General features: G+C 38.8%; 3 protein-coding genes across 4 annotated transcripts; 1 reads left to right on the forward strand and 2 right to left on the reverse strand.

The window, feature by feature from the left end:
- Positions 1-547: 547 nt before the first annotated feature.
- On the reverse strand, positions 548-10,698 carry crot (carnitine O-octanoyltransferase). 2 transcript variants are annotated; one of them, XM_038269332.1, is made up of 17 exons: positions 10,418-10,696; positions 9,238-9,361; positions 7,572-7,696; positions 7,316-7,497; positions 7,108-7,232; positions 6,910-7,018; positions 5,513-5,606; positions 5,274-5,399; positions 5,100-5,201; positions 4,628-4,711; positions 4,430-4,537; positions 4,210-4,340; positions 4,009-4,132; positions 3,664-3,742; positions 3,386-3,479; positions 1,485-1,604; positions 548-1,370 (listed from the first exon to the last, which is right to left on the reverse strand). In XM_038269332.1, exons 2-17 carry the CDS (start codon positions 9,350-9,352, stop codon positions 1,250-1,252), a joined length of 1,839 nt encoding a protein of 612 aa, XP_038125260.1. In that variant the 5' UTR covers positions 9,353-9,361; positions 10,418-10,696; the 3' UTR covers positions 548-1,249. The 2 variants fall into 2 exon arrangements, with proteins under 2 accessions (XP_038125260.1, XP_038125270.1); XM_038269342.1 differs by lacking the exon at positions 9,238-9,361 and having other exon boundaries at positions 10,418-10,698.
- A 1,085-nt stretch (positions 10,699-11,783) lies between these two features.
- Positions 11,784-14,153, reverse strand: acbd7 (acyl-CoA binding domain containing 7). Its single transcript, XM_038269354.1, has 4 exons — positions 13,999-14,153; positions 13,273-13,390; positions 13,128-13,190; positions 11,784-12,180 (listed from the first exon to the last, which is right to left on the reverse strand). The coding sequence occupies exons 1-4, from the start codon at positions 14,008-14,010 to the stop codon at positions 12,107-12,109; spliced, it is 267 nt and encodes an 88-aa protein (XP_038125282.1). The 5' UTR covers positions 14,011-14,153; the 3' UTR covers positions 11,784-12,106.
- Positions 14,154-15,347: 1,194 nt separating this feature from the next.
- On the forward strand, positions 15,348-17,356 carry rpp38 (ribonuclease P/MRP 38 subunit). The gene is made up of 2 exons (XM_038269379.1): positions 15,348-15,456; positions 16,218-17,356. The coding sequence occupies exon 2, from the start codon at positions 16,232-16,234 to the stop codon at positions 17,081-17,083; it is 852 nt and encodes a 283-aa protein (XP_038125307.1). The 5' UTR covers positions 15,348-15,456; positions 16,218-16,231; the 3' UTR covers positions 17,084-17,356.
- The last annotated feature ends 481 nt before the right edge of the window (positions 17,357-17,837 follow it).

The raw sequence follows: 17,837 nt of genomic DNA on the forward strand, positions 1-17,837 counted from the left end.
ATGAAAGGTATAAAAGTCTATAGGAATAATTTCAAATCCATGAATATGCTTCACGTTGTTTGGTGTTCAAAAAAGCAGCTGACTTTTTTTCATAGGTGAAACATGCAGCAAATGCCTCCAAGTTATTTCTTGAAACATGTTGACTGAGGCGTGTCCACATCTGGCAAATATATGAACTGACAGAAAATTCTAAAACGAACCTGCTGAAAATAGATAAATGAACCACGAAACCCATTGAAAGGAAAATGCTGCGATAGAGAAATGATCCCTCTGAGAAAATACACAGCAGCTAAGTTCAAATGAGCAGCAAATAAAAAATGTACGGCAAACGTGCAAAAGAAAAATGCTTCAAGTAGTGAAACCTTGCAAACCAGCTCTGCATTACAGAAGTGCTCTGTTGTACAGAGCTAGTTTGCAGTACTGCTTCTAGCCATTTTTATCTTTTCATGTATTTGGCTCATTGGCATGAAATGTAAGAACTCTGTAAAGTGCCTTGAGATGATGTGTTGTAAATTGGCGCTATATAAATAAAATGAATTGAACCATGTATTTTAACAATAATTTAATATGTAATTCTTTGTTAGAGAGAATCCAACCAAAATGCAGCGAAGAGTGTCATTTTTTTTCCCATGACAAAATGATGGACTTCTGCAGATAAATTAAACCTGTTATATATTTACAATTAAGATTATTTATGAGCTCAGATTCATCAGGAGTCCATCCATCATAGATCAAAGGTAAGGTTTCTGCTTCTTTAGCAAGAAGAAAAGAGGTAGGGGACATTTGCATAATCACAGACCTGAGAACATTAATAAAAAGCAAGGCTGTGGAACTACAGTTCTTTTAAGGCATGCATTATTTAAAAACATCTCTATGTAGTAACTGTAGTTTTATCGATACGGCTCATTCGGGGTCTGTCATCCATGATCAGTAAAAGTAGCATTCAAACTTCAGGACAGGAGTCTAACAGAAATTATGCAATTTCAAAAACAATTGGATGCAAAATAAAAACAAATCTTGCACAAAAATCAAAGAAATAAACAGTCATATGTGCACAGAAAAATTATCAATAAAAATGCTAAGAAGAAAAAGTTTTTCATTAGCAGAGCTCATCTACTGTAGTGTTACAGATTCTGCTCTCTTGCATTGATTTGTGCTGATCTAGCTGTCAGTATAAAATCAGTCTGAGCTGCATGTGACAAGAGGGAGAGAAGAAATGAAACAAATTCAGCCTTTAATGGATGGCTATTTATAGATTAGCTGTGGTGGCCAGATGGAGCATCTCGTGCATGGAGCTGGAGAAGAGGTTGAAGAGTGAGGCTGCATCTGTCTCATGGCAGGACTTCCAGGCTGTGACAGAGATCACAATGCTATATGATAGGGAAAACAAAAATGTTAAATCAAAGCTTGGAGAATTTGAGGTAACTAGTCAGTCACCTTTTTTTGTTTTATGGAAACAACCCTAGAACCTGATTTCCTCCCACCTGTCATCCCTGATGCGGTAGAAGAAACCGTAACCATGGTGAACCATCGGAGCCACCGCCCCCATTATTGTTGTGTAGCCCACCAGACTGGACGACAGCACAAAGTTCCCACCGCCGCCACTGCAGACACAGACGCAACGGTCCATTCAAAAGCACCAAAGGAAAAAACTTCTCTGCATCTTTTCATATGTGAAGATAGAATTTTTTATCTAGCTTTACGGACTGAAGACTCTCAGTGTCAGATTCTTTTTGGACATATTTGTTCAAATTTAGGGAGAAACAAAAATAATTACCTGTTAGGATTATTCTTATTGATGATGTAAGAGTCTGTTACAGCCTAATATTACCTGTATGTTGCTTGTCAGTACTAATATTTTCCCAAGTAGTTTAATTAGGACAGTTTCTCTGACAGATTTGGGAATGGAGAGAGCAGTGTTCTTGATCTAAGAACATAGTGGAATATTTTAAAAAGGCTGGATCCATGGATGTCTCCTCATTTACAGATGTGTATGATGTTATAATGTAGCATTCTGGAGATGTATAAAATGCTTCTTTAAAGGTATTGTGAAGCATTTTTGCAATTTTTTTTAAAAGACCTGCCCTCTCCACAAAAAATGTACATGCACAATCCAGTACCCCCTCCCAAGGGGGAACGCCTATTAAAAGCATGCAAGAGCCCATTTCTCCTCATGCAGGCTCTGCTTGAAACTTGCTGCTCCCATGGCTCATACAAGCTTACTGTGTCCGAACGTCCACCTTCACCCCTAAATCCCTCAATCACTATATAGAGAGGTGACTATAGAGTGGACTTTACAGCAAACTCAGTTAACTTATCGTTCGGACAGATTATTACTTTTTGCTCCCCGCTGGTAAAGTAACTCCTCCTCCACTGCGCGGTGCCGGGGCCACTCAGTCACCACTGTAACAGAAAATCCCATAATGCTTTGCGATGAGAGCTCTCTGTGCAAAGCATTCCGGGACATATCTGCCTCTTCCGAGACCTTTCTTTTCTTCTCGTACACGTCGTAGACACTTTTTCCTCTTACGGTCCTCGGCCATTTTCAATGAACCGCTGTGAGAAATGTGAGCTTCAATGACTGTCTGAAACCGTAACTCATCAAAAGCGCGCATGCACAGAAAAAGATAGCTAAGGGGACAAGCACGTGGGATGGCCTTACGTAAACATATCACCTGAATGATTGACAATAAGGAGGACCACTTATTTTGATGATCCACCCAGAAATAAAAGATCGTCCTCTATACCTTTAACTGTGATTTGAGGCCACTTCACGAGATGTGAGCATGAGATAGTTACATAAAGCGCTGCCTTCTGTAACTCTAAGCAATTTCTCTGATCTGAGTAAGATTACAAATTCTGTCATGTCTCATGGTCATTTCACACATACATTGTCAAGTGTTATTTAAATTTTTTTTCCCCGAGTGATCTCTTTTCAGGAAAAGAATCGGAGAGAGAAAGCTTTAAAGTGTAAACACAGAGCTTTCCATAACATAACTAGTAGTCAATTAGATTGACATGAGAGACTTTAATTAGATATTTTGAATACTACCAAAAATAAAACTCTAGAGCAGAGGTTTCCAAATTTCTGTCGGCGGGCTCCTCAGCTTCTTTGCTTCTCACATTGACATACTATATATACAGCATTACCTTGCTTGTTCATTGCATTCAGGCACAATGCAGCCAGAGTGAGCTTCATGCTTAGAAATAAATGCAGTCACTGTATTTGATAAGGCCTATTTAATAAATTAGATGCCGACGTTTTTTTCCAATATGTGTTAAGACTTTACAAAGAAATAATTTTCCTATACTGAAACAAGTTTTGACTACAAGGCAGTTTAACATCCTCAACTTATGCAGATAGAGGGGAAGCGAGTGGCAGTACCTCCTAGAGTAGAGGGGGTCAGAGAACAGCTCAGGTGTGGGGCGTCCATCTTCTTTAGCAATAAGGTAAAGCCCAAGTAGATGCCTGTCAAAACCTGCAGCCAACAGCAAACTTACATCAGAATACATACAGAGAGGGTTCAAACAACGGATCATTCAGGCCAAAAGAAACCAGTTTAAAAAAAAGAAATCTTTCCAGTCCCGTGCTCAGCTTATTTCACTGTTGTTCCCAAAATGAAACTTTCAAGTAATTTATAATAGAATATTCCACAAACTCACCGTTTCCATCTTGAGCTTCAGACATCAGTTTGTTGTGTTTATTAAAAGCTGACAGCATGGCGGTCCTCCGAGCTTTCACCTAAGAGGAGACATGGCGGCCTTACATTTGTAAACAAGCTGCTTTGAAAAAGATTCAGTAAAAAAAGGGTAAAAAAATAAATAAAAAAAAAACAACTCATCAGCAGAGATAACCCGATTAAAGTTGATACAAGCTTCTCAAGGAAGAGCAAAGGGTTGGAAAAACACATGATAATAAAAGTATACCATTTTTATCACCATGTGTTAGTTTGTTTCCATCATTGCCTATTACTGGTTTTACAGCAGCAACATACTGTTCAGCTTTACCTCACATGCAGGGTCCATCATGGCTTTGCACCAGTTCACAGCCTCCTGGGTGCAAGGTCGCATAGTCTCTGTCCTGCCGTGGTAAAACCTGCGAGTCGTTGCTGTTTCATAGCAACTTCCCGGCCTGATAAAACCACAAACAGACCGTTTTTTTCTTTTTTTGAAGTAAAACTGATTAACTTAAAAGTATCAGTTGCATACTTCTTGTGCAATTTGTAGTAAGCTAGCTGCATTGCCAGTTGGATAAATGTGTCCGGATGCAGCTTCCTCTGTTTGATGGCCAATTTTCCAAACGCTGTGAAGGCATAGCACACGATCTGCAGGTCCTGGGTCTGCAACAGCACCGATAATGCTGATGATCAGCCCACACTCAATAAAATAAAGGTTGTTATTTTTCCTATAAGGCTTTCCAAAGACTCACAGACTCCAGATACTGCTGTTTGGCATGATGGATGTCACTGTAGGCTTTTTCATCCAAAGTGAACAGCAGCTCCTCAGGAAAAGGAATCTGTCTGATTGTGTCTGAACCCTAAAAAGAACAGAAAGCAGCATCTGAGAAGCTGGGAAGGATGCGAGCGCAATGGTATTTCTAGAATGGGATTAAAAAGTTGAGCTTTACCTTCCATTGTCCCTCTGTAGCTCTGATTTGTTGGTCAAGATACCAACACATCGATATCAGCACCATAGCGTCATATGGTGCATGCTGCAAAATAATTCCAAAATAATTCCAAATCAATCAAATTTAAACCTTATTTCAGTCCCAAACTCAGGGTTCCTATGTGCTTTCCACATTTAAACCTAAAAATTTATAATTTTTGTTCTTGTTGGTTTTTAAAACTTTACAAACTAGAATGTACAAAGATCAGGCTAAAGATTCATAATGTAAAACCGGAGACTTTAAAGAGAAGCCAGACCCCATCCACTCATCCGTGGAAGATTTTAAAGGCTGATCGATTAAACGTTTAGAGAACTGTACGAGGAACAAACACACCTCTAAATATTTGATTGTTTTCTTAGTAGGACCCAGATAACACATAAATTAGATCCCAGATTAGTCCAAACTTCTTGAAGAACCAGGCAACAAAACTTACATCACAAGTGGATCCAAAAGTGCCATCTGAAAATGCGATTGAGTTGTAGGATTTATCCCCCCAGCGGATAGTGGGGTCACCTGTGAGGGCTGCTGCCGTTAGCTGCATTCAAAGCAACATAATCAGATCACGTTGTTTGCAGTGAGAGATAACTCAGATTAGGGCTTCTCATACATTAGTGTAGTTCTCGGGACGGGAGTAGGGTTTGGATTCATCCAGGGAGATGACAAACAGGGTGCTCTGAATGGTCTCCAGAATCGTCTTATTGTGTGGATCGATGCTGACTAGATGCTCTCTAGCCTGAAAAATACACACAGAGGTATTGATTCTCAGTTATTCAGAATGAGAGTTTAGAATAATGAATGATAATGACGCTGATGTTTTGTCTCTATAATAGAAGACAGCGGCAGTACCTTTGCCCAGCGAGTCCGTTCATCAGATGTCAGTGCGCCAACCCCGTCTCCTTCTGGTTCTCCCTCACAGCGCTTCTTCACGAAGCTCAGCTGCCTACACACATCCAAGAACACATTCAGCACAAACTTTAAATAATATGCCACTGTTCATCATTCCAAACCTTTGGAAAAAAAAATAAAAATACACTGGACCTTGTTTTCCAAGTTTGAAGACATTTCGCTTCCCATCCAGGTAGCTTCTTCAATTCAAAATGTCTGGATTAGCATTGAGTTCCATGTTTTATAGAGTGGCCCAACAGCCTTGTAATGGCTTAGAAAAAATGCAAATTGAACCAGAAGAACAGGTCCACCCCTTAGTAATGGGGAGGCATTGAGGTCTTTGTCACTGATTACTGGTCTATGCCTCTGAAAAGGGAGTCTTTAGGGTCATTGTTGGCCTGGCTGACCAGGCGAGATGTTTTGATCCCCTGCATGGCAATGATCATTGAGATGATAGCGGGAAGGAATCAACTGGATCACTGCGTTGCAGGTTTCTGAGAGCTGAAACCTGAGTCCACCCCCTCTGTTTAAGGGGGAGGAGAAACATCTTCAAACTGTTTTTTTACTTTTTACTTTTTTGGAATGACCATAACCTTGATGACAAAGAATCTTCACCAGCTTTGGAAAAATGTTCTTTACATAAAATTTATTTTTTTAAGGCCAGTTTGTACTGACCAAAAACCATTTTCATTGATTTGACAGCTAATTAAGGATCTGTCAATATCTATACTACTCATAATAATAAATAAAGCTTAAAAATCAAATACCAGCAAAATGTTATGTGGCATTTTAACATTGATCTGGTGTCATTCATCATTGAATGAACCTCTGTATAAGTGTAGATCAAGTGTATACGCTATACAAGTGTAGATTGTTTATTTATAGATCAATAAATAAACAAAGAAAAAAACACTTTTGGGTTCAGTGGAGGATCTATGCTGATAAGTATTGCACTGATAAGGATACCTGTATTGGGCAGGGCCTCGATCCAGCACTAAAATGGTGGCATCGGTATCGGTGAATACCAACAAATAGCGCACCGATACCATTTTGAGAGCCAAAAGTTTATTCAACTATTGTCTCCCATTCCAGGTAGGCAATAAAAATCACTTTGTATTAGTCTTTTTCCTGCTTCACAAAGATAGGCAGCAGCTTGAGAAAGCCATTAAGGCAATTATTTTACATCTAAGTGGTATGCAGCTCTTCATATATACACACACACATCAATTTCAAACAGATGCTATCGGTATGGGCCAATGCTGCACAGCCAGGTATCGGGTATTGGTATCAGGGGCAAAAAATGGCATCGGCGCAACACTAATGCTGATGTAGGTTGCTAGTCTATATCTCCCTCCCACCTGAGGAGCTCTGGAGGAGTCAGGATCTGTCCATCAAAAAGTGCATCGAAAGTGAAAATCCGTCCACGGCACATCACCACCAGGTGGGAAGGACACGGGCCCTCGCTCACTGGAAAACAAAACAAAATGAACATAACAGCTCTAAAAAAAAAGCTCAAAGGTTCCAGGCGTGTCTGATAGCAGCAAGGCTAAATCCACCTGTCTTGAAGTAGTTACGAATGGTGTCCTTCTTCACTCCAGGTACTTTGCAGGTGGAGTAGAGCATCCTGAACTGATCCATGTCTAGTGGGGTTTTCCCAGCTTTTTGGGGAGCAAGTCTTTCCCTAAAGCAAATGCAGGAAAATGAAGCATCCAATGTTTACTCTTTGAGATAAAACATTGAATTATATGTGTGAGCATGTCTTACGTGCGGAGCAGGTCCCAGTACTGCAGCGTGTGCCATGTTATGATACTGGTTCTCTGCAGAGAAATTCCTTCAGCAGGAGGCCAGAAATGCTCCAAGTAAGGCCCAGGGCCTCCAAAGTTTACATTCAGCTGAGAGGGAATCCGCACTTCTAGATACGCCGTGTCCAACCACCATTCCTCCAGCTGAAGGAAAACACAGACTGTTAGCTCTCTTCTTTGATAAAGAAGGACTAACAGGGTTATGCTCAGCCACAGACCCAGTTTCTCTTTTCCTTCGCTCTCTGCAGCAATTTCTGGTGCAGCTCTCTGCCGACACCTTCGGAGAATTTCCTCACAGTGTTCATGGTAGCTTTAAACTCTTTTTTTGTTGCAAATGGACGAACTGAAAGAGAAATTAGAGTGAGAGCATTAACCATTACATTAAAGTGGTATCTGGAATGCCAGTTTCATCAAACGCCTGACAGAGGCACTAAATGTCCTATTTTGGTTTAATTGGAAAGATACTTTCTGCAGTTATGAAAATGGATGATGTGGTTTTAACATGGTGCTTCGTCTGTTCATAAATCTGGAAGTCCAGGACGAATATACTTTAAAGCTTTAAACCAATTGGTTTCTCCTGAGCTCTGGAAAGCTCACATTTTGGATTTTATTCATGTAGATGCACCTATCAGAGAGGAACTCTGCTCCTGTGAGAACTAAAATGAAATACGTATTATGGCTGCACAGACGTTGCAAAATGATTGTTAAATTAACTTGTTGACGATTATAATTAGCCTGAAATATTCTACAGTAGCTTCTAAAATGTTCTAAACACTGCCTCAGAGCTTCTTTATCATAGCAACCACAGCTATAACATCCAAATTTATCAATATTTTACTCTGTTAACCCATTTAGGCCGGGAAAGCATTACCGCATTTCTACCATTCAAGCCGGGGGCGCTGTTGCGTAATTCTACCATTGACGCCGGGAGAGCATATAAGTCAAGCAAGAAGAAAGAAGTTTTTTTCAAGCAAACATGGAGGAGTTTGACAGAGAAGAGATGTCGGAAGGCAGTGATTTTGAGGAGTGTGTCGGCTTTGATGACGGTATAGATGAAAATGATGACTTTGAACGCGCTGAACCAATCGAACTACCACCGCAATGCACGGAGTGTTTTCAACCGCACACCTGGAGTGAAAGTTGATTTGCCTGCAGACACCACACCGCTGCAGGCATTTGAGCATATTTTTAATGAAGAACTTTGGATGCATCTTGTTACCGAGACGAATAGGTACAGTGACCAAACAAACCAAACTCCAACAAGAGCAAAGATGGCAAAGTGGTCACCCGTGACTGTGACGGAGATGAAGACATTTATTGGGCTGTGTATGGGCATGGGACTTCTTGTGTTGCCAGTAGGCTACGAAGAGATTATTGGCGACAGAGTAAACCTCTCTTCAGGACGCAGTTGCCCCAAAATATGTCCCGGGACAGATTTGTGGCCATCTGGAGGTAAGTTGTATGCAATTTATAACACAGACATATGCATTATTATGCATAATAATACTGTTAATAAGTAATCATCAGATAGTTATTTATGTAATGTTTGTTCTTTATTTTAAAAACGTTTTATATTGCACATTCTCAATGAAGACATGATTACATATGGAAAAAATAAAGGTTGAATTTTTTATTTTTTTATTACTGCTTTTCACTTTTTTTTTTTGGAAGAATTTCAAAGATAAAATATATTTTGAGTTCTATCTGCTACAGAAGCTGAGATATCAATAATTTACTAGGCGTTGACACAGTTGCTGAATTTACAGAAAAACTTCAGGTTTTAGGGGTATTTTTTAAAATCGGCCATAGGTTTTTAAGGTGTTTTTTCCAGGCGTTTTAGGCCTAAATGGGTTAAATCACATCTAAAGAGTTAATCCATCCTACCTGCATCCAGATACTTAGACAGGCTGCCCTGGAGTGATGGTACAGGTAGGGGAGGCAGACTGTTCTGGTACTGAAAGGTCCGTTCAGGCAGAGTGTCTGTTAACTGATTGGCCATTTCTTCTCTCTGTAACAAAAGATTTATAATATACCGTCAAAAAGCGTGCGGGCTGCGCTATAAGCTGTGGGTCTAGATACGGCCGAGGCGGTGAGGAAGTGGGGGTGATTTTAGTCCGACAACGGAGGGACATGATGGCGAAAAAGAACGGGTATCCAAGTGGAAAAAGGGTCCCAGTGTTCTCGCGCACCTCGCTCTTCTAGCAGGTCAAACTTCACAAGTTGTTTTCCTCAATTTCGGTCATAAAAACAAAACAAGCCGACCTCCTGTCTGCGGCACTGTCCGCGGTCAGCTTTTTGTTTGCTAAACCATGGCCACCTCTGGCCCCCCATCTAGCTCCACCCCTGCCTCCATCAGATATCTATAACTCAGTGATAGAAAGTTATGTCTACCTCAATTAGCTCATTTCTGATTGCTAGCAATAAATAATAATAAGAAGAAGAACAAAGATTAAACAGGGTTTCTATAAAGAGACGCATGATTTATTGCATGAATCAGAATATTTTCATTCCATTATTTTTTGTTACATTTTTGTCACTCTATTTAATGTGTTTGTTCTTGGAAACAAGAAATCAGGATGATTCAAAATCAGAGTCAAACATCAGACATGTCCAGGAGGATCCTTATCTGTGCATTTCTGTCTATTGATTAGTGCAACACTTCTGAGAATTGCATAGAGATAAAGCAAGGTTTAATAACTTGCTGCGTAGCTAACAAACAGATACAAAAACAAAAGATAATTTGCCATAATTTTCATAAAAAAAAAAATCAAACTTCATGTCAGCTAGTCTAAGTATAAAGGGATAATTGATCACGTGTATTTACTTTGTTTTTGTTTAAGTTATACAACAATTAACTCCTCCCTCACCGTTTCAATATGGGATAAACATATTCTCATACATTTTAAAAGGCCTCTATTGCAGAAAAAATCCATCAAGAAAAGTTATTTCGACTCTTCCTACAGTTAAAAACAAACAAGGTGTCATTCAGTGCTGCTTTGAAGGCTAATGCTACATCAAAACGCGGCTACTTTATTTAGCAAAGATAATCGAACTGGAAACTTACTGCTAGCTCAGCTTCTCCGGGATGTTTTGAGTATAAATATCTTGGGTTTGGTTCCTTTTACACAGCTGTATAAAAGAGGGAATGTGGCTGTGTTGCTGTCTGCAGCTCCTGCAGCTGCAACGCCAGCCTGTGTTCACCTTTACCCCACTCAGCCAATGCGTGTCTGCCCGAAAGAGCCGGCTCTTTAGGCCGGTTCATTCAAAGGAACGACGAAAGGTGACCTGTTTACAGTGAACGAAGCAGTAGTGTTTTAGCAACCTTAGGGTTACATGCTAATTTATTAAGTTAGCAATTAATAGATTTTTATTTTTGTATTATCTCTTGTCAACATGCAAAGGTGGATGATCTCTTGACTTTGCAAATATTTTAATACCTTAGTTATTGATACATATGTAGTCTCATATTGATTATTACATCGATTGTTATTACAGTGAATATTTTTGCACTATACTTGCAAGTAGCCTACCACACTATCTGTATTCATAGAGCATGTGAGGGGAGTCCGATCTTTTGATCTGATCCAAAGTATTTGAATCCCAAATATTGAGGCGGAAATTTCACCATCAGCTACAGCATGAAGTCAAACACACTACAGCGCATGCGCACATTTGACCCATTTTTACATTCGAAAAATTAGCTGCGTTGGCTGTTTGACCACAGCGAATAATCTAAAACAAAAACAAAATAATGGTCAAAGCATGGATACAAAATTAGACCGTTTTTAGAATAAGTATTATTTAATCAAAACGAATTTAAAAGTGAGCAGGTTTTAAAATAATAATAATTAAAAAAAAACTGCAATGCCAAATTGCTTGGATGAGGCATTTGGTCATGTCAATGTTCCCTTTCTCTATGTGCTCTATTAGAGATTTTTGCTTGCTTTAACCAGGTAGTTGTGGATTCTATGCTGCATTTTGAAGCAGAGTTTTCTTCAGGTTCCTTCATTCCTGCTGAAATTAATTTAACTGTGTTGGCCCATGTTGATTTACCCAACTTCAAAGGTTTGTTAGTTTCTTTTGTAATTAAAGGAAGAATTGTATAATGACTGTATTCTAATAATGTTAGTCCACCATATGTTCACTAATAATTCATAAAAGTATTCCCGATATATCCCACCTTGTATTCACAGAATCCTTAAAAACAATTCCTGTATCCAGATGGTGATCAGGATCATCACCAAAACTTTGACATTTGTTGCCAGTCACAATATGCACATTCTTTACAGATTTTACAAAAAAAGGCTGAGAAACATTTCGTTCTTTTAACATATAGAGTTTTTACCTTTTTTCAAACAGCTCCTGTCTTTTCATTTATATGACAGTATTTAAATAATTCATGCACATGCTCTGCAAACACACAACACATATTCACAAACAGGGCAAAGTCATTTAATTTCTATATTTGTTCACATTTAACAGCATTTGATCTGGGGTTTTTATCCATGTTACAAATTAGTGAATTCTTAAAGTACATTAAATTTCCACAGATATATGACTATTATAGTTGCATAGCAGTTGGTTATTTGTATTAGTTTAGGAAAAAAATATGTAAAAAAAACAACAACCTCAAATTAAGGAATAATTATGGCCTCTGGGAATAGAAGGCAAATAGCAGCTCTGTTTTAGTAACCGATTTTGTAATTTTCCTCTAGCCTTCCATTAGCTTGGCCTCATTAGATTATCTCAAAGTTTACAGCCCATATTTGCTAATAATCTCCTTGGCGTGTGTAATGTAGGTCGACATCGCCTCTTCCTTGGACATTCCTGAAGCAGAGCAGAGACACATATTAGATGCACCACAAGCAAAAATGCCTCACTTTGTTTCTGTTTTACCACTAGCAACATGATTAATTTATACAGTACCTTGTGGCGGTATTTACAACCCTAAAACCCAATCACAATTTATTGCCGTTACAGCTACAAATCTCAGTGTTTACTTTAATTGATGGACCAACATCAAGCAGAGAATAGATTTAAGATTCTCAATAAAAATATCCATATGTAGTGAATATTTGTGTATTAGAATAAAAACAATTATGTTTTTTCCTGAGTTTGTTTTCAGTCACCTTTAGTCTAAAACCCCTAAATGAGACACAGCGCTGCCAGATAACTTCATGAGGTTATTTAAGACATTGCACCTGTGTAATTTCCTCTGTATAAATCCCACTGCTCTGTGGAGACCAAACAGGTTTGTTGAAGGGCATTGATAAACAAACAAAACCAGTAAGATAACAGAGCAACAACCAGAAAGGCAGCAGAGGCCAATTATAGATTACAGTCTGTTTCTAGGACATCTAGTAGGGATCTTTTGACCAAAATCTGTCAAAATCACATTGACAAAATCATGTCATTCTCACAGAAAACATGGTAGTGGCAGCATTATGCTGTAGGGGAAATTTTAATCAGCACAGACCTGGAACCTGGAGAGAATAGGAGGAAAATTCCAGGGAGGTTACATTTTTCTTCAAAGTACTTATAATTTAGATTTAAATAAGTTATTAACAAGCCTTTGATGGATTATAGTAAGGCTGTTTTTTGAAGACCACGTTGTGAAACTTCGTAAAATCGTTTATTGAACTTGCCATAGCTTGTTATCAGTGAATTAAGGACAAAGAGTCTTTCATTCATTTACAATGACTGCACACTGTGCTGAATTGTAAGTATTTATCTGCATCAGTCATTTCAAGATCGCTCATATGTCAACTTGTTACCTTTCCTTGATTCCCAAGCATCCCACTTTGCTTTTCCTGTAGGGTCCAGCAGGCCAGGTCTATCTGCAGTTAAGAGAAGAAACACAGTAGTTCAAAACTTAAAAGAAAAAAGTTTCATTTAGCTCATGCGGATCAAGTCACATACCGGTGTTAACATCCCCGACTATAGCCTGTTTATACAGACCGTACAGGATGAGCAGCTCATCGTTTGCAGGTTGCGTTTTCACCTTTTTCACCTCGTCTGCCACTTTCTTGAACTCTGCCTGAGGGTCAGACACTTAGAAAAGGTCATTCAGAACACGACCCATTGGGAGGTACAGGCGATTTCGATTTAATTTAAAGTACTTCAAAGCCACCGATCTGATATAGTGTTCAGACAGAGGTACAGAATAAGGAAATGTGCATATTAATGAGCAACATCCAACACTGAATTTGTAGTCAAGCCACAGGGCAAATCCTGGGAAACCGACTGCTGCACAACTGGGAGTCAAACAAAGGGCTTTTTATACAAGACTCTGGTGCTTTTGTCCCTGCTTGAATAATCTGCTTTACAAAAAGATCTGGGACATGCACATAATTATAGAGCCCCTTTTAAGGATAAGTATAAGCAACATTCATGAACTGAAACCACTGCTGCAAAAAGTGATTCAAAATTGATTTAAAAAAAGATTAATTCTTCTTATCAGCTCTGGCGCTTAAAAAAATAACAGCACATGCAGCTGCAGCATCAGCACCACATAACCAGTAGATGAGCAGAGCAGACATGATTTCCCTTACATCGAGCTATTGACTATAAAATGGATGAGCAAACAAACAGCAATAGCAGCAGCAAGGTGATGAAACATGCAATAAAAAAGATTGCTGATTTTACCTCGACGGACATGTTGGCTGGTGCAGGAACTGGCTGGAGGCAGCGACACAGCTGAGCAATATTTTATGAGTTAGTAGAGAGCCAGCAGCAGCAGTCCTAGGAAGAAGAGGAGGAAGAGGAGGAGGGAACAAGAAGGCTGCAGAGCAGAGAGCTGATTGGCTGGCAGACACTGCGACACATAGGGAGATACATGCTGAGGGAAACCTGACCCCAGAAAAGGGTCACTGTGTACTTGGAGCAAATGCAACGTTTGTAATCTTGTGCATCAAGCTCTGTTTATATTATAGATAAAGAGGGTTTTATGAAATTTCAACCGCTATTCAATAAATTAATCAACATTTAACCAGGAAATATAAACCTAAAAAAGACAGTTAAATGTTTTTATTTTTTTTATCAATAGTTCCAATTGTGACGTTCAGAACGACCTGCTAACAGCAAAAATAATTAGAAAAACATGTATAATTGTGTTAAATGTTAAACAGATTAAAATCATCCTCTCAAAATAAAAGCAACATTTTGGGATTTGGGTTTTAGGTTGGCTAAGGAAACTGTTAAAATGTAGATGTTGGTTTACAGATTCCTCTACCTAAATCTAGAGAGAACGATATAGTAGGGAGAGAAAGCAAAACGTAATGGAAAATGAGGTAGGATAATTAGGTAAAGGGAAGATATCTATAAAGAATACCAGTATTCCATATCAACAAAAACAGCTGAGGTTGGCATGGGAACAAAGGAATTAATAGGAGGGAAGATATAGTTATTAATAGATCAGGTAATTGCCTCCTTAAGGGCACCTTTTTAAAACATATCACTGGTGTGTGTAGTTGGTGTAATGTCACAGAAATGGTTGAATGTGTTTTTATTCAGTGTACTGTATAGGCATGTTGGCCTAGAGTTAGAGCAGTGCTTGTGCTTCTGAGAAGGTTGCAAGTACCTGGTTCAATCCCTACAGACTGCCGCTCTAGGTCCCTGAGCAAGACCCTTAACCCCACTCTGCTCCCCAGGTGCTGCACAATGGCAGCCCACTGCTTCCCAAGGGGATGGTTTAAATGCAGAGAGTGCATTTCTTCATTATGAGATCAATAAAGTTCTATACGGCAGGTATGGAAATCAAAGAAAATTTTTTTTAAGTTACGTTTTAAGTTTAATGGGGAATTTAATATTTATACTAATAATTTAAATAAGGAAATATATTTTAAAAACTTACTTCATCGAGCGAATTTAAAGAAAGATGATCAAAAAAATATAATACACGAGATGGCAGCAGTGTAACATTATTTGGGTGCGAGCTTCCGTTAAAAAAAAGGTGTAATGTTGCCTCCCTAACGCTAGGTGTCGCCGTTTCTAATTCTAAACTTTTAAAACAAAAATAAAACATGGCTGCGCCCTGTGTGCTCGGTGCTCCACTCAGGCTGTGAAATAAACATTAAAACGGCTTTTGATTTCAGTCAGTTTAAGGTATGATTCGTTTGTTCTTAAAAACGCCTAAATGTGTTTATAACGTGAACGTGTTTATATGAAGGGAGCCAGATAGTTTTCTTCATTTAATGGAAAATACCTGTCCATACACGTGTTTAATTTTAGGAACAGTAAAATAATAATTGGAATACACAATTTTTTATTTATAGGGTACCGATAATGATATAATTATAATATGCTAAAATAATGAATGTATTTACCACTAGCCTGAAAGGCTACACAAACAAAACCTAATAAATGGAGACTCTAAGGCTTTGTATTCACGCAGGTTTGTTTTTTTAACTAACAATATAGTGGGTAATTTATTCCACTATGTTGAGGTTCAAATATTTGCCATTCGAGCTGAATCCCTTTTCTGCACCACTACCCATCTTAAAAGCTCTTTTTTTCCTTTTCTGTTGCAGCAAACTTTAAATATTACCCTTATCAAAGAGACTAAAGTAATAAAAACTGTTACAATTGGAGAAACAATGTTGAGATACATAAGAAGGGAAATTAATTGAAATATGGGAAAGCTATGTGTGTGTGATTGTTTGTTCCAGGTAGTGGCACAAACAAAATATAACAGGTTATGGAAGGTAGGTGCAGATTTGTTTTATGAGGAGGAAATCAGTTATGTTTGGTCCAAGATGGATTAAAGAGGATATTAGACTGTCTCAAAGATAGTAAACAAAGATCATAATAAAGAACGTTTATGAAATGATGCCAAGGTTTTCACCCTAAATGGATTTCTGTTTCAGGTTTTAGATGAGACATGGCAGCTGCAGCAAAACCGTCTAAGAAGGAGCTCAAAAAGCAACTTCAAAGTAAAACTTCCTTCACATCACCCTTCAGTGCACAATGGAGCCCGCTTCCACAAAAAGAAAAGGATTTCATCCTGACAACTTTAAAGGACAAAATTGTCGCCACAGGTCTGGAGAAGAAGGAGGTGAAGGTGTGTCGTCAGTGGAGGAAGAAAAAAGAGATTGAAGGAGATGCTGCTGAGGAACCTGCTCCCCAGGAAGTCCAGGGACTTGATCCCACTAGAAGCGGCTGGACAGATGTGGCAGCTAGACGGCAGCTGGCCATCGGCATCAATGAGGTCACAAAGGCACTGGAAAGAAACCAGCTCCAGCTGCTTCTTGTTTGCAAGTCTGTCAGACCGCAACACATGACGAACCACCTGATCGCTCTGAGTGCGACGAGGGGCGTTCCGGCCTGCCAGGTTCCCCGCCTGAGTGAGAGCATAGCAGAGCAGCTGGGGCTCAGAAGCGTCCTGGCTCTGGGGTTCAGACAGTGTTCTGAAGAACATGAGGTGTTCAAAGACACGGTTGACGCTATTAAACCCAGGGTGCCTGTACCGGATGTTGATTGGCTGAAAGGTGAAGCAGCTAGAGTGACCTCTGAGCTCTCAGATGGTCAGGAGGAGGAGGAGGGAGAAGAGCAAATGGAAGAAGGGAAAGAGGAGGAAGGTGGGAGAAAACCACAAAAACGGAAACTGGAGATTGAATCTGAGGTCAAAGAGTCTGCTTTAACCTGCACTCTGCAGCCGCTGAAAGTAAAGAGAACAATTCCTAATCCTGCTAAGAAAAGAAAAATTAAAGTGAAAAAACAGAAAACCAAATAAGAAATTCTACTCTTACAGCACAGTGGATCCCATTGTTCTTTGTCTGGAACAATCTGTTAGCGTATTTTTTGATTTTCTTTTTTAATTTGCATTATTTAAACTATCCAAACCTCATGGTAAACATGAAGCTTTACTGTTGAGCTGATCCTTTTACTGTTTGGTCGTGAAACATGACAACAGTTTTCAGTTGCAGCTGTACGTTTAAACCTTTTTTTTTTTTATAATACTTATAAGTTGCTCTATTGCAAAATAAAGTTTTTATTTTAAAGCTAAGAAGATGCCCTTTTTTGTTCAATTCTTTCTAAAAAAAAAAGTATTCTCTTAGACCCATGAGCTAACATGAACATGAAGTAAATTAATTTGCTTAAAATGTCAAAGCAGCATGCCATGATCCTGACAGTGTTAAGACATTTGATTATAGATATCAGCTTAAATTCTAGTGAGACTTTAATTACAAAAATATGTATAGGTTATGAATTTCTTTACAATGTAATAGTACTGTTCTATCATGTATTCATGTGAGGTTAGCGATACTATTCAGATTTTTCAGTGTACTTGAGGTCTGTCCAGTACCTGCAAAATGTTTCTGAGAACGGTGCTTGAATCTGAGGGAAATTTAGAAATACCGGTAATAAAATGTGGAACTTGTATGAGTAAAAGAGTAGGGTGATTGGTTTCAGTTCTCAAATATGTTAAGATGATGAAAAGTTACACAGATAATCAGCAGATAAACATTTATAAATAGGGCAAACAA

The sequence above is a fragment of the Cyprinodon tularosa genome, unplaced genomic scaffold, assembly GCF_016077235.1.
Source record: "Cyprinodon tularosa strain WSP-4 unplaced genomic scaffold, ASM1607723v1 ctg1195, whole genome shotgun sequence".
Lineage (NCBI taxonomy): Eukaryota > Metazoa > Chordata > Actinopteri > Cyprinodontiformes > Cyprinodontidae > Cyprinodon > Cyprinodon tularosa.